The following is a 27326-nucleotide window of genomic DNA, read 5'->3' on the forward strand; positions in this document are numbered from 1 at the left end:
CATATCATAACGAGAGCTCATTTTTATTAAAAAAACCCAACACTCTAGACCTCTTTACCTACACTTCTGGGTAAAAGGACATAATAATTATAATTGGGAGGCATTACTGCTTGTTGATACCTTTGTAAGCGAACATAAGACTCCCGAGGAGGAGTGTAACAGACTTAGCAATCTGAAAGTGATCCCAGGAGATTTGCACCATCCGCCACAAATAGATAATTGTGAGCACTGAGATTAGTTGTTCTTGCGTGTTGTGTTTTGAAACCTGCTAGTCAGGACAAGGAAGAGGAAGGGAAGGTGTCCAAGGGAATTGCACGAGGTGTGATTCTGTTGTAGCACCTGGCTGTTTGGTGAACACGTAGAGTATCAACATGAAGTGGTACAGAAATGCAAAGCTACGCGAGACGTGCAAGGCGATGCAGCGTGGAAGCAGTATTTTGTCCAGCTGCCGGTACTACCCATTTGGAGAGGCTGGAGCCCGCAGACACGGCAGCAGAGGCCCCGTTACCCACAGCGTCGTCAAAGCACAGGCCCGGGGGGCCCCGGGGGCGCAGCTTCCCCGGCACGGCGGGTTCATGGGTTGAATTTTGGTCATCCTTTTCCCCCAACAAAATGCGAGAGGGACACCAGGCACGAGCCTCCACAGCGAAGCCCCTCCGATCCCCCGCTGCCGCCTCCCCGCCTCTCAGTGCGCACGCGCACGCCTCTTCGCGCCTCCACCTGCGAGGGGAAGGGTCAGGGGGGAGGCGGGCTTCCGGCAGCGCAGGCGCAGGTCGCGGCACGGCGGGAGGCTCGCGGAAGCAGCACGCGCCCTGCCCCGCACGCCTGCGCACTGGCCGCAGTCGTCCAGCCGCTGTGCCCCCGCGGGCGCTGGGGCCGCCTCTCGCGCCGCCGAGCGTGTTGACGTAGGGCGCGTGCGCCGCCCGGTCGCTGGTGGGGGAAGGAAGATGGCGGCCGGCCGTGGTGGAGGCTCGTGAGGCGGCGGCGGCGGCTTCCGGGGCCGGAGGGACGACGCGAGTGGCGAGGTGACACGGTGCGGAGTCGGGGTACGAGAGACTGGCTGGACGGTGAGTAAGGGTCGGAACTGGGCCGCTGACGGGGCGGGCGCGGGGGTGAGCAGCCGGGGAAGTGCAGCTGCCTCCGCCATTTTTAGGCCGCGGCCCAGAAGCGGTGCGGCCAGGGCTGGGAAGAGGCCGAGCCCCGGCGTGGCCCGCCAGCGGCCGGGGGCGCTTGCAGTAGTGAGGAGCCGCGGGGCTGCCCGGGCTGGGGTGCCGTCGGGAGTGCGGGGCCCAGGTCTCATCTGTGGATGAGCTGAGTGCACGGCCCAGCTCCGCGGCGCCGGGCCCACGGGGTGGGGTGTGCTGGAGGGCTGAGGTGGTGGCGAAAGCTGGGGCTGAGAGCAGGCAGGTAGACCCCTTTCCTGGCTGCTGCGTAGGTGTCTGGATGTGGTCTCGCCTGGCTCTCTCAATTCTGTCTTTTTCTGCTTGTTTTTTTTTTTTGCAATGTTATTGTTATTCTCTTCGCCTTGGATTTGAGCAGAGATCGGGTTGTGACTACTTGAAGATACGGTTTGGGAAGCCCTGGCCATTACGGGTAGATACAGCCATGCGTAGCAGGCACTTATTCTGGAAGGGTGGATGGATTTAATGACGATATGGTGGCACATTCCACTGATTGAGACTCACCAGTCTACGATTATGACATGGGTAGCAAACCTAGGTGACCTGTTAAATTCGAAAAAATACTCAGTATTTTTTCCGTTGGAGAGAACTCATTAAACTTTGTGCGTTCTTGAAGACGGATGTTATTTCTCTCTTGCTGACTGTTAGCTTCTTTGGTATGAGTAGATAGCTGTATGGTTTGAAATACAGCGTTTTGAAATATTGGTACTCATTTGAGCCTATCTGTTTGCTTTACGGAAGTTGTCATAGGTAAGTACTTCTGTACTGTGCTGGTTTTGTACCTCATTATATCCTTAACAGCAATTTGTGAGTAGTATTTGGGAATCTGTTTTCCTATGTAGATGTTAGTCCGTCATCCTTCTCCTTGCAGCATATGTTTATTCTTTTATGCTTTTCCTACGTCAAACTGTTCTATCCTTCCTTGAAGAAAGGCAGCACTACGTGCATATTTGTCAGAGAGTTTATAGTATGCAACCATATTGTGTCAAAATACTTTGGGGTTCCCTCTTCTTGAATTCTTTATCGGTTAAGTTGACTTTTACTTCTGAACAGTTTGCTGCAATATTCTGCCATCATCTTTAATATAAGAATATATAATCATAAAACATATTTCAAAATCTGGTTCTTAACGTCTTGTTCAGTTGTGCTGTAGTATTTCTAATGGGAAGATCTGAAAAGGTAGTTAAAAGACTTTTCATTTAAACACTCAGCATGATAAGAAAAATCTGGCATGTCTTTAATTGCTTTGCTATTAACATTTTTGGAGTTGTCTGCCCAACTACTCTACAGTTTAGAAGGTAAGCTTTACACAACCTTCCTGCATTTGACTGTTTCAGAAGTGGATGGAACTACCAGATTATATCAAGAGCATCAATTTTGAGAGATAAATACTGAAAGACAGGGGAAAAAACAAATCTCTTTGAGCTGCAGAGAATGTTAGGTGCTAGTAACTAGTGTACATTTAACTTAATACTCTACTCCTAAAGCTGCTAAAACCTTTTAACTTAAATGTCAGTCACTGTAAACAGTTAAAGTCTTTCCCTGCTACCTGAAGTGTTGGTCCTCCATTGAATCCTTGCAGCAGTAAACGTTAGACTGGACTGTTGGAATTGAAAATTTCTCATCAGTTTTGTATTCCTGTTAGCAGCAGAGGTTAGCACAGGAAGTAATAATGTAGTGATCCTAAATTGCACTTGAGATAGAGGTACTAGAACTGCTTTTTTTGCTGCAGCAAAGAAAGGCCTTGATCTGAGGAGGGGATGAGAAAGCTTCTGTTTTGTTCCCATCCCTAGCAGATGTCTTAGTCTTCTGACTCACCTGAAAAAAAATATTGTGGAGAAGACTTTTGGCTGAGTAGGAATGTGGAAGGAATACAGTTTTACTTTTTACTGAGATTATTCTATGCAAAATATTTCACTTTTTGCATCTGCTAGCCACAGGGAATTTCCATGATTGGTTCACTAATGCTGGAAATGAAAATAATTTAAGCTTGCCCAGATGTTACTCTAACTTACAATTTAGAAAACTACTCTTATCTTTGTGCAGGAAGGTTGTAAAAACAAGCTGCAAACTTTATCTGTAGTGTGTTTGTGAATTTTACAAAATTTGTTCTTTATTTGCTGTATTTTCATTCCTGATATTGTATCAGTTTGTTATTGAAAGTTTTATACAAAGTAAAAATACAGATATGCGGTTTGGTTAGTATAGTTAATGAAGAAATGTCATTGACAAGTAAACCTCAGTTAAACTGAACATTGTTAGAGCTTAATGGTGGGGAGGGGATATGGTAAAGATCATTCAAAAGATTAAAACCTTAAAATAACCTTAGTCCTCTTATCATAGAGAATCTCTGAAAGTAAGAGCAGAGAAGTAGACTTTTTGATAGCTAAATAGTTCTTTGTTGTTTGTATTTTGTTATTATTAATTTCTCTTCAGTTTAGAGCATCCAGGATCCCATATTTTTAAAATGGTGCTAAACTTACCAGCAATCCATTCTTGCTCACTAGTATTTAAAGAAACTACTCAGCATTTAACAGAATGTGATTTCTGGTTCAACCTGCTCTCCGCATTCAGGCTGGGTGTACCAATCATTCTGTTGGGAAACTTGAAATGTGATATGAAGTATATATTTACCAGGAAAGAAAGAAAGCTAGTTTCTCTCTTGTTGTGCAATATTGCTTTTGATAACACGTTTAGTATAAAGACAGTGCACGCATGGTGATGTGAACTGGATAAAATCGTTCTTCAGTTTGTGGTAATGTAGATTAAAGTTTATGGTGGGAAAGAGTAAGGCCTGAATGTGTTACAGGATAGTAGAAGCCTGCATTTTTGTGGAGGTTGTAATTAGAAAAGTGGCTAAATATTCTAGCCCTTCATTGTTTGCTTATTTTGAAAGGTTTTATTTTAAGCTTCTTCCCCTTGTCTAAAGGGGACTTGATTTAAAGAAGAAAAAAACCAAAACCAAACAAAAAGCTAACCCAGAAAGAAACACAAAAACTATAGTACTTTTTAATAGCTTAAGCACAAGTCAGAACATACAAGTTTAAATCTACTACTGACTTGATACTTTCCCTTGAGCCATTATACTTTTTTGGTACAGTTCCTTCTTATTTGCCTAGGGTGATCACAGTTACAATTTGTGAGGCATTCTCTCTATGTGGAGGGATACTAGAGACCAAATTATTTTACACTTTGAAATTTAAGCTAACTGGTATTGTTCCTGTTTTGTCTCTGCACCAAATTATAAAATGGAAGAAGTATGAATCTGTGTAGCAAGAATGTCCATGATAAACAGATGCCAGTTTATCTAGGAAGCTATGTACCTGGTTTTCACTTGAGGGGGAAAAAAAAAACCAACCCCTGTTCATTAAGATACCTTGCTGAACAGGAAGAATAAGTGCCGACTTCCACAATATGGGATAATCTTTAAAGCTGAAAATCCATGTAAATATACTTTAAGGATTGAAAAATGTACCAAGTGTAATAATAATGAATTGTGCTGAGTAAGTTGCAGTGAAGTAAGTTATCAGGAATTGGGATTCAATTCTAAGCAGTTTCATGAGCCATTGCTTTTATCACAATTTCTCTCAGTTGTAGGAAGAAAGACTTGCTCTACAGTATTAAACTTTACTGTTGACTAACCTTGATACTGTGTTGTACACAAGTGTTGTTTCAAACAATTAAATGGAAGTGTTCTTAGACATATACAGAATATAAAAAATATAAGCAATTTTTCACATTCTTCAGACACAAATGAAAACACCTCTTCCTCTCTGGGAGCTTATATACTGCAACAAGTAACCCTGGTATGTTTTTTTCTATCAAAAAAGGAATTAGAAGTTTATCTTCAATTTCATTTTTCATTTAAATAGGATTCTATCCCATACACTGTTGCTAAATCGGAACATTTCTCGTTTTCTGTTTACTTTTAATTAGTGAGTTAATTTTGGTACAAAGAACAACGACGTGCTTGTCTTGAGCTCATTGCTGTTATTTAATCAGTCTTCACCATGATGAAATATGCTGGTCAAAAAAATAAATTCTGTTAACTTTTAAGTTTTGAAAATATTATCAGTGGAGTTGTAAATTTGATGTAACCTAGAATTTTTGTTTTTTTAAATAATTAAAATCATAACATTCTGCTGCCTGTCTTCTCTTGGTACCTGCATTCATATAATGGTATAGGCAGCTGTACAGGGGGACCCTTTCTGTGAGCAGAGGTACGATGTTTATTTGGTTTTAATCTGGCTCCATTTTCTGTTTGGGCTGTGTCTTAGAAACACTGGTTCTGGAACTGGTGAGGCGGTAGGGAAAGAGGAGGTGATGGTAACTGTCTGTGTCTGCCATAGCATTGACTTAAGCTGCACTGAGTGACTGTAACCACATGTTGAGCGGCAATATGCTCTGTTCTTAGTTAATATGGCAGATATATCAGCTCTTTATAAAATACATCTCTAAATGTTTAAGATATCTATTCAGTACCAAGTTTTAACTTAAGGCATTTGGTCATGAAGCTTGAATTTAGATTGCTCTTAGTCACTTACCTGTAACTTTGCCCAAAAGTGAGTACCCCTGAGTTGAACAGTGTGGCAGGATAGGCCAAAAGCAGTTTTGCAACTAAAAGTATGGATGTGTTGACACTGATCGGTTCTGTATATTAGTGTTTCACACACTTCAAGATGAGCACAGAGATACTTGAAATAATCCATGTTTCTTGGGTTTAAACATTTGAGGGTTCCTTTAAATCACTTTCCCAAATCCAAAAGAAACATGATACAAAAGAATATATTAATGTGTCCTTTCTTTTAAAGGGAAGCCAGAGGCTGGTTAACAAGGAGTGTCTAGTATTTTATGAGTTTGCTGTAGTTTTCATGTTCATTGTGAAATTTTGGCAGCACACTGATTTGTATTTTACCATGGATGTATGAGTATTCATCTGCAAATTTGAGTCTGGCAGAAGCTGCATTTTGAGTTGGGTAAGTAGTGCCACAGCTCCAGCTGATGCAAGTGGTTGACTTGCAGCCTGAGGACTTTGTAATGGTGCAGCTGTACCCTGTCCCGTGTAAATTTGCAGTCATCTAAACTGGCATTGCAGCCCAAAGTGGTAACTTCCCCTGCTTCTGGTCATTTGTTTTTTCTCCTGTGTCAGTAGAGGCATTCCTGGAATTCCATAGTAAGTTGGCTGAGGAGCTGCTCTGGGTTTTGACTAATGTTAGCAAAAAGGGTGTCTTAACACAGCAGTTTCTTAGGTGGATGGCCAATGTGGTCACCAGATGTTCATGTTGGCTTAAAGGAGGGGTAATGTAGGACAGGAACACACAATTGGGGTCAAGGCAGGACTGCTTTTTTTGTGTCAGCAGTTTTAGGTTGGGTTCGGGTCATTATGGAACTTGATCTCAGCAATCCTCTAGACTCTTCCCACAATGCTGAAGTTCACTCAGTAGCTATCACTGCAGTTAAATTGTGTGATCATGATGAGCAGTCGCACTTCCTACCATTGTCCTCCTTCCCCCAACCCCAGTAAAAATCACCAGTTAACTTTGAAAATGCCTTTCTTCCTATTAGGGCGAGTTTGTAAGCAAACCATTAAACTTCTTTGCAGAGAATAGTGAAATTTTATGATTATATCACAAGAAAAATTATAGACTGCCCAAATTGGCAAGTAGGAGGACTGCAGACTGAATAAGTGTTAATATAGTATGTTCATTCTGCGATGGTTGCACTGCTCCTAAATTAAGCAATTTGGAGGTAAATTCATAATTGATTCAGTCATCAAACCATGTTTTGCCATCTCTTTCTACTGGTGGATGCAAATATCTTGGTCTCCTCAGCAAATTTAAGCCTAGTAAATAAACAAACTGTCTATTTCTAATAATATCTTTTGTAGACTCTTGACTAATATGATGAACCACAGCTGCCAAGCTTTCTGTACAGTAAGATGAAAATACTGATGTAGAACTGTTGGCTGAAGTGCTGCTTTTGCAAGGAAAGCTTGCTGATATTCTCAAGGCAGGTGATATGAAGTAGGAAAGAAATGCCAAGGCATTTTAGACCTTTGGAGAGCTTAGTTTTCAAAACTGAAGCTCTCTGGTGACATGCACTTCTACTGAATTGTCATTGCCATGGGGAGCTTGACTCTTCCTGTAATCGGGGAAAATCTTATACTGAACCCTTGCTCTTTGAAAGGCTTTGTGTGGGATTGATGTATGTGAACTTGAATTTCCTTTACTGAAAAATGTATTGATAGAGAAGATGAACACATGCTTTTATTGAACAGCACTAAATGGTATATGTGAAGGCTATTTACTAAAGAAGCTTAAATGTGGTCGTTGAGCAGTGTATATATATCTTCATAATCTTATACAGGCATTTGCATGGCCTGTAATTCAAGAGAAAGGCCAGAAAATTTATATTCCTGGAAGAGTTGGCTGTGTGATTCCAGTTAAAAGCAAGTGTATTTCTAATTCATTTTCAGTTGTGTGAGCAAGTACATCAGACATGAATTTAGAAACTGTTCTAGTATTGAAAGTTCATTTATATAGAAGAATCTCTACATTGACTATGTTTATTTTTTCCTATTGTAAGTTTGTTCCTCATTGGATTAAACAGTTTCTAGCCTAACCAGTAGGAAACGGGGTTTATGCATTGATCTTCCACACCAAACTCTGGCAAAAGAGTAGCTTACATATACACTAGACATTTAAATCTTAACTGGAGCAGATATTGAGAAGCTACACTTCTGAATTCTGTCTTTATCCACATAAATAATCTACAGTCAGAACTTTACTTGATCGAAGTAATTTAGAAGTGCTGTTTTCTTTCACTATGTCCATAATTTAGGGGGTGTTTGTTTGGTTGATGAGGTTTGTTTTGGTTTTTTTTTTTTTTTCAAACTTCTCTGATTCACCAGAAAGTCAATAATGGGAAGCATTGTTAATGTAAGTATGGTTTTAATTTCTCTAGCAAGGTAGATAAGGCTCGTTAAGCAGTATTGTGTGATTTGATAAAATTTGAATTGTTCTCTCTTCTTCCACTACTCTTGCTTAAGGGTGTCTCTATATTAGCTATGTCTGGGCATAGCAACTGTAGGTATTAATTTGCACCTTTTGCTATAAACATAGCTGCTAATTTAACTGCTCGAAAACCTTGAGTTTTGCTTTGGGGGGGATAACAAACAAATCTCTCTCTTGGATAAATCTTTCTGTGTGCATCTGCTACATCTTTTTATCAAAAGAGAATCAAAAACCCTTGAGGAAGAAAAATCTCCTTGGATATTGCTAGGAAAATACTGTGGAGTAGTATGTTATAGGGCGTTTATTCTGCAGTGTGGCTTTAAAAGTGTTTTATATCTTCTTTTCTTATATTGAATACATGAAGTGTGTAAAATAACCTTGATGCGTCCAGAAGATGGAGGCTCTGTCGCACAAAGCCTCCGCTTCTGGGTGCGAGTTAGTCAGGATGTAGACATGGGTGGTGAATGGCTTTTGCCATTAAAATATGCAATTAAATAAAAATAAGTTATTGAAGTGTTCTACTGAAGTATAAATCTCTTTTTGAAGAGAGAAGTAGAAAAAGAATCTTTGAAATACTGTTAATAACTACTGAAAAACATTGCTTTTAGTTGTGGTTTTGTTTTTTTTTTACCTTCTTATACTTCTCGCCATATAAAGGCACATTTTTTCACATGATCACACATGATAGCACTATTTCCCTTCCTTCTGCTCCCCCTTCTGTTTCTTAGTTATGGAAACTTAAGAGACTATTATTCTACCTTTATTTGGCCCAGAAACTGGTGTGGCAAACAGCATTGCTTTGTCAGAAGGCTGGCCCAAGTGACACTAAGGCGGAGGGGACCAAACAAAAAAACAAACGGTCTTTGGATCATGAAGTAGAGATTTTCTTAATTCTTCTCTTTTGAGTCTTTCAACGTTTATTTTTACATAAAAGTTGCAAGAGTTCTGGATATGTTTGCTAAGCATTCAATAGATAAAGGTTATGAAAGGTGAATCTTTATAACAGGTTACAACTCCTATTAATTCTGAAGTCTTACTAAAAGGACTTTGATATCTTCTTGTCAGCATTGAATTTGCAACTCATAGGGACTCAGGTACTCAACTTTGTTTAATATATTAAAATGTATGTTTCTGTTCCATAGTGTGAAGAGAATCAGACTGTTAGATTGTGTGGACTTCGTTCTCTTTATCATCAGAATCTTGGTAGATTGTTTCTGAAACAAAGATACTGGTTTTCCCTACTTAAGTTTAGTCCTGTGAACTGCTATAGTCCTAGTCCTTTTCCCTACCACTGATCATAAAGTTATCTGAAGACTTTTTTGTAGGATTTCTTTCTGCTCTGGATTCACCCCCCACCCCCCCGCTGTTTGTGTGTTTTATACAAATGAGGGCTTGAGTCTTCTAAGGAGTTGTCTCCTGCCAGGAGCCACATACAGACAAATGAAAGCAAAATGGCCGCATTTCTTCCATATGGTACCCAAATAATAATTTGTCTCTAGACTCCAGTAGAGTTTCAGTTCAATCATAAGTGAGCTGAGGAGGAAAGATGATGATAGTCTGGTGATTTGGGGTTTATGTACCTAAACAGTAGCACTTTAGTTGAGATACGCTTGAGGAATGGGTCAGTAGAAACCTTCTGAAGACTGGTAAGGAGACATGCAGAGTTATCCATGTGCTGGCATAGCCTCATGGATTTGTACAAGCTGCGAAGTGACTGGCTGAATAGCAGTGTCACTGAAGAGGAACAGAGAGTTACCGTGAATACCAAGTTGAATATGAACCAACAATATGTTCTCCTTATTCATAAGGTGAACTGCGTATTGGGTGAAACTAGGAGGAGCATCCCAAGCAGATTCAGCTGTGATTTTTCTTCACCAAGATTAGTGTTAGTTCAGCAGGTCCTGATGTAGTAACCAGCTGAAGGATATCTTGATATTTAGCAAGGTTGAGAGGCCTTTTTTGCTTTTAAACTGCTTTTCCTTTGTTGTTGTTTACTATTTGTCATGCTATGTTATGTGATTTAAAAGTTAGTCCTAAAGTTTTGTTTCCTGACAAAATGGTAGCTCTACGGTAAAGCAGCATCAGTAATCACTTCAGCATGAAAACCAAGCTAGATATATTTCAGCCACTTAAGATGAATTGCTATTGTAATAGTGACTCATAGTAGTAAAAGACAGTCTGGGTTATAATCTAAATGCAGGTCTTGACAAATGCTAAGCAGGAGTCAAGATAAAGGAAGATATTGGTAGTTTAGAGGGAGGAAGAATTTTGTTTTATTATTAAAATATTGTGAGTAAACTTAAACTTAAAGCAAAACTATCAAATCAGTAATACTGAAATCATGGTAGCAGACCAAATCCTGTGCATCTGCTAACCAAGGTTTAGGTACAGTCTGCCAAATATCCTCTTACTGCAATTGGTTGCTTCCATGTTTGTTTTGAAGTACACGTCAAGAAACCTGCTGTACAAGTTGCTTTTGTGAGGTGCAGAAAGGGAATCGTTCTAGGCTGTTTTACTTGTGAAAGCAGTTTTCTCTACTGTGATCAAAGTGGTAAAGCAGGACCTGTCTCTTAAGTCCTGTGAACTAAAGTATTTTCACTTTATGATGTACGTAAGCACCTGTCTTCTGTAAATATGTCTATTTCAGAATGAGTCAAAGGTTTAGTTTGAACGTAAAATGAGGAATGTTTGAGATTTGTTTGACTATTAAGTATTTGTTTAGAACTAGAAATGCAAAATTTGAAGAAAGTGTTAAATGTACATGTAACTTGTGTGCAGCTAAGCAGACTCAACTGTTGAAGATTTCCCTGCAGGCTCGTGTTGAAGATTTTCCCTCCATGGCTCATACCTGAGACTTTCAGACTGGGTGTTTGAAGTTTTTTTCCCTGATAGCCCATTCTCCGTTGGGCTTTTAGATTTCTTAATTTCAAATTTTGTCTTTGATGTCAAACTGTATGCTTTCTCTACTATTTCAGAGGTTCTTGGGCATAGTGTGTGTGTTTGTGAAACTTCAAAGGTGTAGAGCTTTTGTCAATTAAATACCAGCACCACTTCTCTTCCTGCATAGAATAAACCCTTTGAACTGCATCAAATAATCACATTTAGCCAGGTCTAGCTCACCGTACAGTGAAAAATGGTTGTTTTCTTGATAGATATGTTAGAAATGTTACATGTTCTATCCTTTCAGATTCCATGTCGTGTGTGTGTGTTTTTGGGTTGTGTTAAAAATCCAAAGGTTTAAACTTCATGGTGAAACTGGGCATAATGAAAGTACAGAACCGAAGTAAAAGGGGAAAAACCAAATATTTCTGCATTTTTAGGTCCTCAATCATGCTAGTGTAGTAGATTCAGGGCTGTGTATGAAAAAATTTTTGAAGTGTCTCCAAATAAGAAGAGGTTGTTGAACCTTTTGGGCAGAGTAGTTTATTTTGACTTAGCCAATGATTAATTTAAGTATCTTTCTGGTTTTTATGAAGATGTAGGAGTCTTGGGGATGTCTTTTTTTTACATTTTCTGTTGGAATAGAATGACTGGAAGGGGGAAAGCTGCCAAATCATTTTGCCCCCACTTTCCATGGTCAGAATTTAAAACCCATTTCTAGGAAAGTTTTGTTCACAAATAGAATACAATAGAGAATGGATGATAATACATATTGGGAGTACAGCAGTAGAGCCCTGGGGAAATGTGCTTGCTGCAGAGAGCAGTAATGTTGCTTAATAGCAGTCTTGTATAATATAGGTTTAGTATTTGTGTCTTGAGTTTTGTGATTTGGTGTGCTATGCACCTGTGGATAATTAAGGAGTCTATTCTCGGATTGTAAGAATGGTCTTATTTTTCTTAGGTTTAAAGTTGGTATAGTCATGTCTGCATGTCTTCTAGAAAATTTTTGGAGATCTGCATATAAAAATGCAGAAAGCTACATGCTGTTGCCACACCTTATGTAATTCAAAAGCGGGAATAAGATTTTTAAATACTCAAAGGACAAGAACCTTGTGCAATTTTTTTCTACTCTTGAAAGTTTTTTTGTTGTCTTTTGACAAAAATATATCACTTCATGACCATCAGGCTGAGTTGGGCAACTTTGCTACTTCATTGTTGCATCTCATTGACTGATGCAAACTTCCCTTATCACTGGGGTATATGCTCTCTTTACAGAAAGTGACATTCTGTTAACGCAGTTCAAAGTCAAGACAGTTCACAGAGTGGCTTCAAAGATGAGAATGTAGTTGTTTTAACTGGTTTTATATTCCTGCTTAATACAGCCATTATCTTTCATAACTAGTGGGAAAGATATCATCTAGTTATAGAACTGTAAATCAATAAAGATCCATAGCATTCTTTCTGGAATAAATTTGTTTAGGTGTAGCACTTTTGATGAAGCAGCTTTATCTGTCCAAAAAACTATGCTCTAAAAAAGAACTGTTTAAAAAAAAAAGTACTCGTGAAATTATTTGAGATTCTTGAGTGCCTCGCAAATGTACAATTTTCAGAGTTTAGGTGATCTTGTTTTGTTAATCTGATTAAATGTTTTTTCAATACAATAGGAAATTGAAACACAAAGGAATTCAAGGAATTGGTTAAATATATTCTTCACTAGATCTGCAAATCAGCATCATTTTTTCTTTTTTCATAATTTTTCTGTGTTTTCAGAGTGGAATTATCTAGTGTACTGTGAAGTAAACTTACGATCAATCTTTTCTTCAGAAAAATGATGACATCTGCATAGAGCAGAAGCAAAGTCACCTCTGCTGTGAGAGTTTAATTCATTGGCAGACATACAAATTAGTTTCAGCAGATTTCAAGTGTATCTTCAGAAAAATGTGGTGGAAGCTTGCTACTGCTAGTGCTGTTTTTGCAGCGTTTTTAGTAATTTGAGTTTCTAATACTTGTAGATTATAAGCATATCTGCTTCAGTGAATGAAGCGGGGGAGATGCAGAAACACTGGTTCAAAAAATAATCTCTTTTAAACAGGAAACGAACCTGAGCAAGAGATATTATTTTGGAAATGCCTAATTTAGACAGTTTAAAATATTAGGAAGACCATTTACTTAAGATTACATGGTTTGTATAAAATGAAGAATCCTTTTTCTATGTAACCCCCTACCTGGTGATTTTATGCTTTCCAGAAATGCCTGTGAGTCTTAACAGTGTCTCACTGTGTTATATTCCTGCCCTTAAGCAGGATGGCTGGCTCTATTCCTGTGTAATAGAGAAACAATGTGTATACATGCATGTTTATTTCATTTTTTCTTTTCTAAAACATGAAAAAAATGCTGAAGATGGCAAAAATAGAACATTTATGTCGAATATATCCTTCCACATAATTCTTTTGCAGTGGGAAAAGGTACAATTCCCAGGTAGGGAAAAAGACTGGATGATGAGACTGAGAAAGAGATCCCCTGAAAATAGTGTGAATGTTACAGGAAGGGGAAGGCATGGAAGTATCTGTGGCTCATCTCCCGAGCAGAGATGCACATTCTTCCAAGGGACGAAAGAAAGGAGAATTTTTTGGAACTCTGTGTTAATACTCCCTAAAAGAGGGAAAAAATAACTTTAAATTGTATTTGGTCTGATTTTTTTTCCCAGAACAGGCATGTTTAGTCAGATGTGCTTACAGATTTCTTAATATACAAATTAAAAAATGGAGAGGCACATTTTTTCAGAGGTGACTATTTACAACAGGATTTTTTAATTTAGAGAAATGTTACTAAAAGGAAATCAAGCAGTATTGATACCTTGTAGATGTAAAGGTGCTTGTCTAATCAAAGAAAGATGACGTTTGATACTGATGTATTGAACAATAAACTTGTTATGCTGACTTTGCATTGTGGTGTTCTCATCTTGTACTTCTGTCTCAGAAAGCTGAGGCGGTTCTACTCTGATAGTGTGTTTTTCACTGAATCTCCTGAACCGTGTTTTGGACTCATATGTGCTATTGCAATGCAAATAATTACTATTAATTTTCACTGTTTCTGTTGCACTTTTGTAAAAGTGCTTGCTTTAAAGCCTACATGTACTTTGTTTGTCTAATACACATTTAAAGTAGTAGTATACAGATATGCTCGGGAAACTTTTAGCACCTGTTTTCCTTTGCTGGTTTAGCCATTTCAAGGGAATGTCTTTTAAACTGCAGCAAGTTCTGTTGTAGTGGGCAGCATAGGGTTTGCAAAGTAACTGGCTGCTTGCGCTCCCCAGGAGAATAGCCTTCTGTTCTACCATTTGGAAACATACTTTTCTTTTGACATATTCAGGTTATTGCTCACTGTACTGCACCCAAGTTGCTTTCACTTCAGTGAAAGATAGGCAAGCAAGATAGCAAGCATTAAATAGGCAAGCATGTTTTAGTTAACAGTTATTGTACTTCATTAATGATGATCTTTACTTTTTGGGTAAACCACATAAAATTTGTCAAGATTATACATAAATCAGATTTTTCTTTTCTTGTAGTGTTGAACTATCTGTAAGAAGTGATGGATTTAATGTAAGCCATGACACTCATTTTCTTCAAACTTTGTCTGATCAAACTAGTGTAGAAGGATGCATTGGTGTTTTTGTTTTGGCTTGATTAGCCTAATTTGTTTTATTTTGATTTAGTGAAGTTGTGAATTGCTTTGGTTGAATGATTTCAGGCAGCAAAGTCCAAATCTGTCAATTTTCAAAACTTATTGTGAGATTCATTTTGATATTAAAGAAACAGCCATACCCAAATGATATGATAAAGTAACACTGTTACCGAGTGAAATGCTAGTGTTACCTTTGTAGTCTTATTTGAGTACATGAACTAAGTGGTAACCATTTTCTGTAATGGGCTAATACTGTATGTGACTCTTCTCTTGCTTTAAAAAGCAAACAAACTCCACAGATCCATCTGCCTTGTGACACCATGCTGCCCTGGGTATAAGGCCATCCTCAGGTTTCTTCATTTTTTAACTCTGTTCTATAGCCGTGTCCCTCTGATTACTTGATAGCATTAGTAAACCTGCCATCCTTATGGCACTATTAGGAACAAATAAAAGGCTTGCTCTGTTGCAAGTGTGTGTGTTGACAGTTAAGGAGCAGCAGTGGACATCTTGGGTCCTGTCACAAGCTCCTTGAGTTCTGTTGTGCAGTTTCTTCTGCCAAAGTCTCTCTCAACTAAATTCTTTTTAACTTCTCTCTCTCTCTGTTTTTTAAAAACCTGTGTCTGTTTTTCAGGTGTCTCATTCACTCTCTCTTTCTTGACTGACCTTGCGCCTCAGTTAGTGGGTTTCCTTCTGTAGTTACTCCCACTCTCACTGTGTTTCTTCTAACTTGTCTTTGGGGTTTTTTTGTCCACCCGGTCCTATTCCTGCATTCAGTTTCATGTCAGATGTGCCTTCATTTATTCCCCAATTTGATTGCATTTTCCAGACTTTCTTTGTCATCTTAGCTGAAAGGTAGGCCCAGTTACTTATCTTCCAGTGTTTCTGGTTGGCCATATCTTTGCTCAGTGAATTTATTATATATTCTCTGTATATCCCCAAATACATTTACCCCCCAAATGCGTGAAGACTAGTCAGCTTTGAAGGGGTATTTGTGGGGACACAAAGGGGGAAACTGACAGTCAGCTTTCTGAAGAGTCATGTTTCTGTTGCAAACAATAAGGGTGCATGAAAGACTGGCATACAAAACTTCAATTCACAGTTCAAATTGTGATAAAAGTATAATGAACTAGAAGAGAATAGCAAGCAATTTATAACATTACTATCCAGAAACAATAAAATAAGACCTGACCCGTTCCTGATGTTGGAAGAAAATCCTGCTGTTGGTTCTAATTCTGTGCATTAAGGAAAAAATTGAGTCTTCCATTGAAACCCTTGTTGATGGATTCTAAAATAAAAACTAAGTTTGGTACTTTACTTAAAATAGGAATTTGGATGTTACTACTCTGGATTACACATTGTCTTCTAATATTTGTTTGCATGTTTCTACTCACTCTCACAATACAGCAGGAGCTTTAGCTATAGACACACTGAATTCAGACCCTTTTTTAGCTGATAGAAAAAAATCTAAAGGAGATCCTGTTGAGGCATTGGTTTGTCCCAACAAAAGACGAAGTAGGGCACTGATAACTTAAATGGGTATATTTGTCTGACAGGAGTAGAGGTCTTTGTAAATAAATGCTCCAGTTTCATTTGATAACTGAATCTGTATCAAAAAACCCCTTCATTTCTAAAGCTTCTTTGTTTGAAAGCTTCACTCTGTGTGTATATGCACACATCAATATGCATGTGCACACGCTCTTTATATATATATTTTTATGCAAACATCACTTGGGCATAAAGATTTTACATGGATAAAAGCATGATATTTGAGGTGTTATTAGAAGAAAATTATCCCGGGCAGCTGGGTAAACAAAAATCTTTTTGCAAAGTTTGTAACTGCAAATAGGAGGCTTTTTGTGATAAGAGGCAGTGATCTCAAAAGTTGGAGAAACAGCTTAGAATATAAACCCTTCATTTTCCTAAGCCTGTGTCATTTTGCTTGTCATGTTGTTGTAGCTGTGATGTCACATACTGTCTTGTCATAATCATTAATTTGGAAGGGTCTGCAGGCGTGAAGAGGTGTAATTAATGTGTTTATGCCTTTGGTCACCTTTTAAACAGTAGGTTTTGCTGATGTTGATTGCATGTTAAGTGAATGTTGTTTATGCGAATCTAAGCTAGACACTGCTTGTGATACTTTTAGGTATGTCCAATCTAAATTGATCCATATCATAGGTTATGCTTTATTTACCTATGTTTGTAATTGAAAAATTTTCTTTGGGAGATTTTGTTTTCTTAAAGATGAGAATAAATGATTAATTAACTTGTTGTTTTGGAGTGTTCCTCTGAAAAGGCATTTTTAGGTAATGTTATCTTCCAAATATATCTGATCAAAGGGTTTTGGAAGCCCCAGCATATATCTTTGTCTGCATTCTTGGTCTTGGTTCTTGACATTTGTTCTTGCATGGTCTATAAGAAAGTACAGATTTGTGGCTTTGAAAAAATACCTTTTTCCCTCTGTTTTAAAGCACTGGTTGGTATAGGAGTGTATATCTTTAGACTTGAGAGAGATTAGTACTGGAAATTTTCTCTAGTTTTTTTCCTGAGTAATGCATATGTTTTAAAACTACATTAAAAAGACTTTATTAATGGACTTGCATGTTTAATGCCAGCTTGCTTTGCTTGCTTTAAGAAGCTGCTTTCTCTTTTTTGATACAAAAACACTACTATCCTTTTAATTTTACCTTTGAGATTTAACACCTTGAACTTCCTGTACATCAGTTCTGACTGAGATAGCGTTTAGGGGTACTTGACATACTTCCTGCATGAGAAAGTTTTGATACCTTTTTCTTGTTTCAGACGAGCTTAATGGTGTAGTAATTGTGTTGTTATAGTGGTGTTATGGATGTGGCAGTATTTGGAGGTAGACACAGTGTTAGACCACCTGGTATTGGGCAGCTTTCAGGCAAATAAATGAGCCTTTCAGCCACACGATGAAGGCTTGTTTATTTGAAAGTTGGTCTCTTTTTCCAGTTACACAAGTTGGTCTAATAAAGATGCTACTCCTGCCAAAGGTCTTAAATTTCCTTACCTCATTTAAGGAAACATGCTGTTTTAGTTTGGACTTGTTTGTCTTGAATGGAGAATAGTTCTAATGGCTTTTGTTTGGTGTGTCCCCCCCCGTACATTAGAGCTGTTTGTGTAGCTAACAGCCCGGTGTCGTAGGTGGCTTGTTTTATAGGTGGCCTGACACACTTTCAGTTAGCAGTGGAAAGGAGCGTGTGACTTGTAGGTTTGCAAAGCCTGCAAAGAAGGTTAATTGCTGCCCTGTGCCAGCAAACTCATATTTAAAGGGCAGTTTGTAGTTTTCAGCTGTGAAGAGGTTGCTACGATCTAATAATTTAAGATTTTACAGACTGAAAAATTAGGTTTTAGACTCATTTCCTTCTGTCAGAAAAAAATCTGAATATTGACACTTTGTTTCCCTGCCCCTCACATTTTCTTAACATTCTCAATGCATCTTGCTAGGGGAAAGTTACATTTGATTACATTTATCAAACCTTGATAAATAGGTAATCTATTTATTTTGCGATAATGGAATTGAAAGTATACCTACAGGTAGAACGGGATCTGTGGTGTATTTACTGTAAGTTATGTAAACAGAATGTAATTTTATCTTCAGGTCCTACAATAAGATTTTGAGGCAGCCCTTTACAACTTTTTTCCTTGTTAATAGTTAAATTAATTTGTAACGAATGTGGTGTTTCCTGTTGTATATTGAATCTGAAATATCATTTTCTGTTGAAGGGTCTTACAGTTTCTTCCATTTACTCTATACTATTTTTACCAAGGAGATTCTTTTCCCGCACAGTTCTAGTTTAGGGATAGTAATGCAAACTTTATAGTAATCCGTTTCAGTACAAAATTCCTCTCAACAGAGAACAAAGTATTTAACCACTTTAATGTCAGTGTTATGTGGCACAGGGGAAGAATAATAATTGTTCAGAGGAACCTGCAAATATTTCTTCCCAATAAACAGTGCTTTATGAAGTTGTTATTCATCCTTGTAAAGTTAAGTTAGCGGAGATACTAATGCGGGTTTTTTGTCATTAATATGTAGTAACCTAATGTTTCACTTTTTGCAGTCTTTCAGAAACAAGATAGCCATGGCCACAGAAATTGGCTCCCCGCCCCGATTTTTCCATATGCCGAGGTTCCAGCACCAGGCGCCTCGGCAGTTGTTCTACAAAAGACCTGATTTTGCACAGCAGCAAGCAATGCAACAGCTTACTTTTGATGGAAAGCGGATGAGAAAAGCTGTGAATCGAAAGACCATAGACTACAATCCCTCTGTAATTAAATATTTGGAGGTTAGTTAATTTTCTGGTTTTCTTTGAAAAACTTTTTTCCTTCCTGAAATCTGTGATTGTGCTTTTCAGTGTCTGTAGAGCAGTCTGGAATACTGGGAGATCTACTGCTGCATTTTCAAACTAAGTGACAAATGCTTGTAAATTTGGTATAGTATGAATACAAAGGGGTTTGGTCCTTGGTAATAAAACTGCACATATACCCAGCTGACTTTGTAGTTTGTGTAAATACCAGTTTTTACATTCTGTCTTGGAATTCTAACTCGGAGTGCAATTGAGTGTCTTGTGTGATGTTCTGACTTTTCAGTGAACATAAAAACTCATTATAAATAATGTAATTGTTCTTATTTTTGTTTTGAAATAGAAATATCCCAAAATGAGAAACAAATCATTACCCCTTCCCCTCCAAAACCAGGGCACCATAAAAATGTTTTCTCATCATTTTACTAATAGCACTGCAACTTGCACTGTTGTCTCTGAAAATCCCTCGCTGTACAGTTAATAGATACAGACCAACTTAAATGAAGTTTTGTTGAAGAAATGGTTCTGTAAAAATGCTTATTTAGCTTTCCTGATGTGGTGGTATTAATTTCTTAAGAAATACAATTTTATGATGAAGAGTTACTGTACAAGTACTGGATATTAGCTCAGAAGAAGTAGAATCAAATACATAAATACAGGAATTGTTGGAATCTCAACAGCGACATCGCAAAAACTTGATGAAATTAATTTGATCTGCTGTGGCCGGTGCATGATTATAGCTTGTATGTGTTTAACAATTGGAAGGTTTTCTCAATAATAAATTTAAATTATCTTCTAAGATCTGTTTAAACACGAAACATTTAAAACATATTCTTATATTTTAGGGATGCCCCAAAACCGATTCTATTAGTGGTGGGCTAATTTAAAAAAAAATAATTTTAGTAGTTCAGGACCTTTTTTACTGTGGTAGAAGTAAACACCCTCAAACTTCTGTTTATTAAAACAAAACAAAAAAAAGTCAGATCTGTATGTTTTGGACGCTTACACAAAATTAGGGTATACCAGAATTCCATTTCAGTCCCGGCTTCAATACTACTGATTTAATTTGATGTGGTTCTATAAAAATGAGAAAAGTGGTTCATATGTAATTTGCTCTTGGCTTAAGAAAATCTAGCAAACTGTAGTACTGTATGCTGAAAATGTTTTACCTAGAATTTTAACTTGTGTTTTTGGTATGTACACAGATCCAAATTGGTAAAGTTTACAGCATGAAGCTGAAATAATTTCATTCTTAGTTCATGTAAAGTGTTTTTGAAAAGACTGTGTTTGACAGCTCACAAAATTTAACTACTTGAAGGGATTTTTATCCCTTGGTCTTCTAAGTTATATCCATTTGAATGCATTATTATATTTATGCTTCAGCCACAGAAGCTTCCTTTCTAGCTCGTGTCACTGTGTGGGGTTTCATTTAGGGTTAATTAACACAGCTCCTAATGGTCTAAATGCTTATCCTGAAAGTAAACTTCTTAAAATGGTTGAATGTGCTTCTTGTAGAATACCTACTAGCCTGGGCAGCAAAGTACCAGTTGTCTCTGTTACAATAATGTGGCTTATTACATAGGACTGCTCCTTTCATATTGTTAAGCTGCAATTTTAAATGAGCTGCTTTAGCCTGATGAAATTAAGACTTTAAACATTCTTGAATCTTTTGCTTATGCTGTACAAATTCTACAGGTTTCCTGAGACCGAAGTTTTTAACTGAATTTATTCTAAAAATCTTTGGAGTGCTTTGGAGTTTCCCAAACAGGCTGTCAATGTGTTCCTTATTTTCTGTTGTTTAACAATGAAGTATAGTGGTGGTATGAACTAGGAGTTGTTTTCTTCTTTCCAGAATAGAGTATGGCAGAGAGACCAGCGAGATATGCGAGCAATCCAGCCTGATGCAGGATATTACAATGACGTAAGTAAAATCTTTCTATTTCCTGATGAATTTCTGTGGATAAAATTTGTCCAGAAAATCAGAAGGATTCTGCCTGTCAGCTGAGGTTATCTTTTTGTCCACAAGAGGCCTTAAAGATATGAAGGGTATCTTCACTCTACATTATCTTGTTCGGTTGGAATCCATGTCCACGAAGAGAACCTGAAATTGGATAGGCTTTTAATTTTTGAATGCAAGAAGTCTCATAATGCACTGAGCTTGCAAAGCTGCTCTTGAAGATGCTGGTTCTGGATGTTTTGAGATGGTAAATCATACAGACTTTTGAACATTTCTACTGACTGACTTCTGATAATTTCCCTGCAAATGAAAAACTTGCTTTTCCAGAAATAGGTGTCCAGAATGTATGCTTTTCTTGCAGGTTCTGGTTAGAAATGTCATTACTAAATCTTTTGTTTCTTCTCTCATAGTTGGTCCCTCCTATAGGAATGCTGAACAACCCTATGAATGCTGTAACAACAAAATTTGTTCGGACATCTACTAATAAAGTAAAATGCCCAGTGTTTGTTGTCAGGGTGAGTATTGTGTTGGATTTCCTTAGTTGTATTGTCTTAATTTAAATCAGAGTGATATTCTTAACTGAAGAAAGAAACAAGATAACAGTTAAAGCGTTTCCAGATAAAACAAGCGTGTGGAATATATGGACTACTTCTGTGCCTAGTCTTTCTGTGGAGGGTTTTAGGAAATTAAATGGTAAGGTCTGAGTACAAAATAATGCTTACTCTCAGAGTCTGAGGTGCACTTCCCACACTTTAATTTATTTATTTATTTATTTATTTACTTTCATTTGCGGGGGCTAATATATCTTGACTCTCAGAAAAAAAGGCAATTTGGTCTCTGTGCTGTTAGACTCTTGTAGCATCTTTTAACAACTTTTCCGTGATGTCAGCAGTATTGTTTAGTATGGATATTGCATGGTAGAAGGGTATTGGTGCCAATAAGCTGTTTCTTCTCTGCAACTAGATTTTTTCATTGCTTTTACGGTGGGCTTTGTCCTGTTGTTACAAAAGTCAAAAGGTATTGGTGCCAATAAGCTGTTTCTTCTCTACAACTAGATTTTTTCATTGCTTTTACTGTGGGCTTTGTCCTGTTGTTACAAAAGTCAAAAGCCCTCTGGCACAGTTCTGCATTTTTGTCTATCTTGCATCCTCTAGACAGTCATTTAGTAAATTCCAGTTCTGCAGATTCCCTGGAAGAAGCTTATGATTTATTTGGAGGATTGTGAAGAAATATTTGAATGTTATATTTGCACGGTTTAGTTAAATTTTTCTTTTGCAGTGGACTCCTGAGGGGAGACGCTTGGTCACTGGTGCATCTAGTGGAGAGTTTACTTTATGGAATGGACTGACTTTCAATTTTGAAACAATATTGCAGGTAAATTCATCTATCAAGATTTCTGTGTATTTCCTTGAGGTTTCAGAGCATGTTTTAGGAACACACTTCACCCTGCTCATCATGGGTCTGGGGTCTAAGTGCGGTAATGGAAGTCTTAGAGGTCTTTTATTCTGCTCTGACCCCATGTCAGACTGTGGCTGTAGGCAATTCATTTAATGCTTTTCATTCCATCTCCATATGCTATACTAACTGTTCTCAAGAACATACTATGAGTACTTGTAATAATAAAGAAACATTTTGGAAACAAAATGCAAGTACTCTTCATTTATTATTTAGAAGACTATTGTATACAAAGTAAGGGAATTTTTTTTTTCCCACAGTAACATCTTGGATCTAACTAGATCATCATTGTTTTCATTTCTTTGTTGCAGCTGTTAAGTAGGAACTTTACTAACTTTTGTGTTTGTATGGGTCGGACGGTATTTGAACATGTTTGCTAGAAGTTTTGTTTCTGAATTTACAGGCTCACGACAGCCCTGTAAGGGCTATGACTTGGTCACACAATGATATGTGGATGCTGACAGCAGACCACGGGGGATATGTGAAATACTGGCAGTCCAACATGAACAACGTCAAGATGTTCCAGGCACATAAGGAGGCGATTAGAGAGGCCAGGTTTATACACAATATACCATTTTCTGTAGTACCTATTGCCATGATTAGACTGTTCTCTAAGTGTATTCTGGGTGCAGAAATGCATGGGTTCTGTCAGATTCTGGGAAACTTACTGCACCACATAAACACAGTATTTTCTTTTGTTTCCACATTCTCACCGTTTTGCTGGCACCTTTCTGAATTAGTATTGTCCCAGTATCCGCCTCTGCAATATGTTAGAGATGTATTTGTCTGCCGCATTTTGCACTGGTATTCTTTTCATTTTTATATGGTGACGATGTGTATCAGTTATTCCTTTTTATACGCACTGTGTAAGACAACAATTTCATTCCAAATAAAGAATTCAGTCTTTAATAATCTAACTGAATAAAATATAAAGCCTTCAGAAATAAAACACCTGCATAGTTCTCACAAAATAATAAAACACTAAATAAAGTGAAGAACTGCTTGGCTTGGTGAAGCCAAGACTTCCAGTAATACTAAATACCCACGCAGACTGCCACATACAGAAGTCTAATGTTAATACTGAATGGGTTCTTCAAGCTTGAAACTGTAAGCAAGCCATTGAAAAGAAGACTGTAGGATATTCTCTTGGTTCAGTGTTGATGCCTCAGTTGTGCAAATGTCTATTTATATAAAAAATGGAATCTAAAGCGATACTATCAGTAAGATGTAAATGAAGGATGTTTCTAAAGCAAACCTGCACATAATCTTTAGTAAGATATGGAAATGTTTATAAAGTAAACCTGAAGAGAAGCTGCAGATCCAAAATGAAGCTAAAGCAGTGTTTCTTCGGGTTCAGGTGCTGGCCCTTGGTGATAAAGGTTCACTGCCACAAAAACACTTTCCACTAAAGTCACCATTTTTCTTTGATAGGGTGCAGCATTTTCTGCCAGAGTTTGGTTATGAGAAGTGCTTACACTGGATTCAGTTACTGTCTGACTATCATGGCCATACACTGAATTTCTCTACTATTTTAAGCCCTTTCCTGATCATAAAGATCTAGGATTTCACGAGGGCTCCTTCATGGTCTTTCACTGCACCAGAAAGGAAGTGAGTGCCTGTCAGTTGCTGGAGATGTTCTGGCCCTAATCACATGGCTAAATAACTCCTTGCTTTTCCAGTGACTTTCGTCAAGCGATTGACTGCTCAATCTGGAAGCTTCTTCTGTGTCTGTAGGATTCTTTTCATGGTGTTGATGGGGTGTAATAAGAGGGATTTTTTCCAAATTACTTTTACAATAAGTGGTACACTTGTTTTATATACAATTTTTTTCAACAGTTAATCCAAGTGGCATTTTCCTGTGACCAGCTTTCTCTTATTTTTGCTTCTCTGCTGCAAAGCACCTGTGGCTGAAGAGGAGTTTTTTCCTAAGAACTGTTCTCCTGTGCTTCTACACAGTGTCACTTTCTATGGTATTGCCAAACATGAAAATGTAGGGTGACAGTTACCAAATCATATTGATATTGCTTCTCATCCTGCAGAGAAGGCGCTACTGTGTGCAGTCATAGGTAGGAAGGTGCTAAGAATAAATTCCGGATTTTTTCCTCATTTGACAGGGGACTGCAATGCAATAGTAATCCTATGCTAAATTCATGTCTTGTGATGAAGTGTCATTTGGCAGGCACTGTATTCACTTAAAAGTCCCTATGTTCAAATGCATCCTTCAGTGTATAACACATTACAGTATAATTTTGCCCTGTCTGAGAAGCATAGCTAATCTGTTAAATGCTGACTTCTTTCCCCTGCTGTGTGTCTTCATGTAACAGTTTCTCACCCACGGATAATAAATTTGCTACATGCTCTGACGACGGCACTGTTAGAATCTGGGACTTTCTACGTTGCCATGAGGAGAGAATTCTTCGAGGTATGTGTACCAAAAGTACTGATTGGGGTATTTCAGGAGGGGGAAAACCTTTTTTTAACTAGGTGTTCACAATACAGAAGTATCAGCTTGTCTACATTTTTGTATTACATCCCTGTCTTAAATCCTCCAAACAAGTTTTTTTGTTTGGCTGCTGCTATAGGTGCCTTATAATATTCAGATAGGCTGCAGTTCACAATAGCGTTACTCTGTTTACTGTCCGCTTAAGCTCTAAACAATGGAGGTGGATTTAAGGACATTTTTTCTACTGCTAACATTGGTAGAAACAGCTGTTTCTGGATCAGGAATACATTTATCTTTCTCCGAAGTTTAATCTTTGTGGCCACTTTTACTTCAGAACATGCATCTTCATGCAGAGGATTCCATTTGTTTCATGGGAGTGCCTTCCATTCTGATTTCTTCAGAGGCCAGGTAGTTACTTTTTCTCAGTCCTTAAGAGGAGGAGAGCATTTAGATAGACAAAACAAGTAAATTTTTATCACATCATGCAAATAATCCTAGCTTCAGTTCAATAGTTTTCTGTCCAGCATCTGTGTACACTAACTTCTGGTGCCTTTCCACTGGCCTTTGTGAGCTTTCTCCTTCTCTTGTTGCAATCTTACTGAGCAATAACAATAGCTTCTGACAACTATTCCTTTCTTGCAGAAGATGGCGAAGGTACATAATTTAATAGGAGAATATATTAAAGACTGCCATGAGATTGGGGGTTGTAGGCATGCAGATAAACTGCAAAGAAGGTATGCAATAAAAACATGGAATTTCAGTTTTAGGTGTGTGAGCTGGTTCAGTGCATTCCGAAACTAAGGATTTTTCTTTTTTAAAATCATGTTTCCAAGTTGGACCTGCATTATGTATTTTATGAAGTAGAACACTCTCTGTTTCTCTTGACTCTTAAGCTCTCTTCTTGTTTTACTAATGCATTACTTTTAAACACCACTACTTTGAAAAGACATTGGGCTCCAGTGTTCTTGCAATGGTGATATTCTAACAGAATCTGTGCATAGACATTATGGTAGATGTGTTCTTTGCAGGAGCTGGCAATCAAATTTCTAGGCTATATCATTTACACCTGTTATTCTGGAAGGACCCAAACAGATTTGGGACTGTTTTGCTTGATGCTTTACAAAAGAAATCATTCTGCACCAAACACATTCTATACCCTCCTCCAGGTTTGTACTAACTACTCATCTAAACCATGTGGAGGAAATGGGGATTGCCTCCATGCAGAGTTGTGAAGATTATAAAAATCCTTCCAATTCTTCTACATTCTTTAACATTCTGCTTAAAGTAGGAGGAGTAAAGCATTTAATTTAGGCCATAAAGAACAGAACTTGCATTACATTTCCTTCTGTTACCTTGCGTACTTGAACATTGTGATTATGACTGTCTCAATTATGCTTTAATTTCTTATAGTTTATACATCTCAATATATACTTTTTAGTTTTCAAAATAGCTCTATAAAGAATATATTTGCTTCTACTTATATGATGTACCCACAATACACTTCATCTGTTATGTAAGTTGGAAATAGTTTGAAAACTTTACATCTCTGGATGAAATTGGACAGGGCAGATTATTCTTTGTTTCTGCTGTCAGATAAGGAAAAAAAAAAAAACACAAAACCAAACAAACAAAAAACAAACCACAAAACAAAAAAACAAACACCACCACCAAAAAATCCCCTACAGCAGAACATAAATAATACCCAAAACCCTAAGTGTTGGGGGTGGGAGGATATTTCTGTGAGACATGCAAGTTTGTTTTGGTTTTGGTCCCCAGCACTACTGTTAAATATGATCAGAAGATGTATTTGAAAGAGCTGTATGGGTAACACTTAGGTAGCTTTCTTGGTGGAAAATACAAGCTTTCATTTTGTTATTTGGAGTTTAGAGCTTACAGTTTTAGGAAACTGATCTTCAGCTTTTTGCTTCTCACATGCATTCTGCTTTTACATATGTAGGAGTGTGACCTGTAGAACTTGGCTTAGTACAGCCTTCAAAATGTGTAAATACTCATGCCATTGGCATTCCAAAGTTAGTGATCTGTAAATTAAAATTCTGGTGGCACTTCATTAAAAATATATTTCATTATGTACAAAAAGTGTTTAGATCAAATACCATGCTAAGGAATGTCTTTTATTTCCTACTTTCACAAACTATGCTTCAGCTACTCTGGTTAATACTGGTGCCGTGAAGTTGAAGGGATTCTACAGTGTATTTAGATCCAAAGCTTCACTTAGTGTCTTAAGATATTATTCAGGTTATCACACTGAATTACAAAAATCAAATGAAACTATCAATTTACAGTCAGATGTGTTCATAAAAAAGATAATCACTCACAGGGATACAATATCAAGATACCATTTTTCCTACTGATTTTTCAGTAACA

At 37.7% G+C, this 27326-nt stretch overlaps 1 protein-coding gene across 6 annotated transcripts in view; it reads left to right on the top strand.

The window, feature by feature from the left end:
• Positions 1–825: 825 nt before the first annotated feature.
• WDR33 (WD repeat domain 33) overlaps positions 826–27326 on the top strand; it is a 71923-nt gene continuing 45422 nt past the window's right edge. For 3 of the 6 annotated variants that reach the window (XM_075507492.1, XM_075507491.1, XM_075507494.1), the window contains exons 1-7: positions 828–1067; positions 18844–19068; positions 20939–21007; positions 21454–21558; positions 22322–22417; positions 22902–23053; positions 24823–24920. In XM_075507492.1, the coding sequence (XP_075363607.1) occupies positions 18865–19068; positions 20939–21007; positions 21454–21558; positions 22322–22417; positions 22902–23053; positions 24823–24920 (724 nt within the window). In that variant the 5' untranslated portion in view covers positions 828–1067; positions 18844–18864. Of the gene's footprint in view, positions 1068–18843; positions 19069–20938; positions 21008–21453; positions 21559–22321; positions 22418–22901; positions 23054–24822; positions 24921–27326 lie in introns of all 6 variants that reach the window. The other 3 variants (XM_075507495.1, XM_075507489.1, XM_075507490.1) reach the window with 2 other exon arrangements.

The sequence above is a fragment of the Mycteria americana genome, chromosome 7 (assembly GCF_035582795.1).
Source record: "Mycteria americana isolate JAX WOST 10 ecotype Jacksonville Zoo and Gardens chromosome 7, USCA_MyAme_1.0, whole genome shotgun sequence".
In the NCBI taxonomy this organism is placed as follows: Eukaryota; Metazoa; Chordata; class Aves; order Ciconiiformes; family Ciconiidae; genus Mycteria; species Mycteria americana.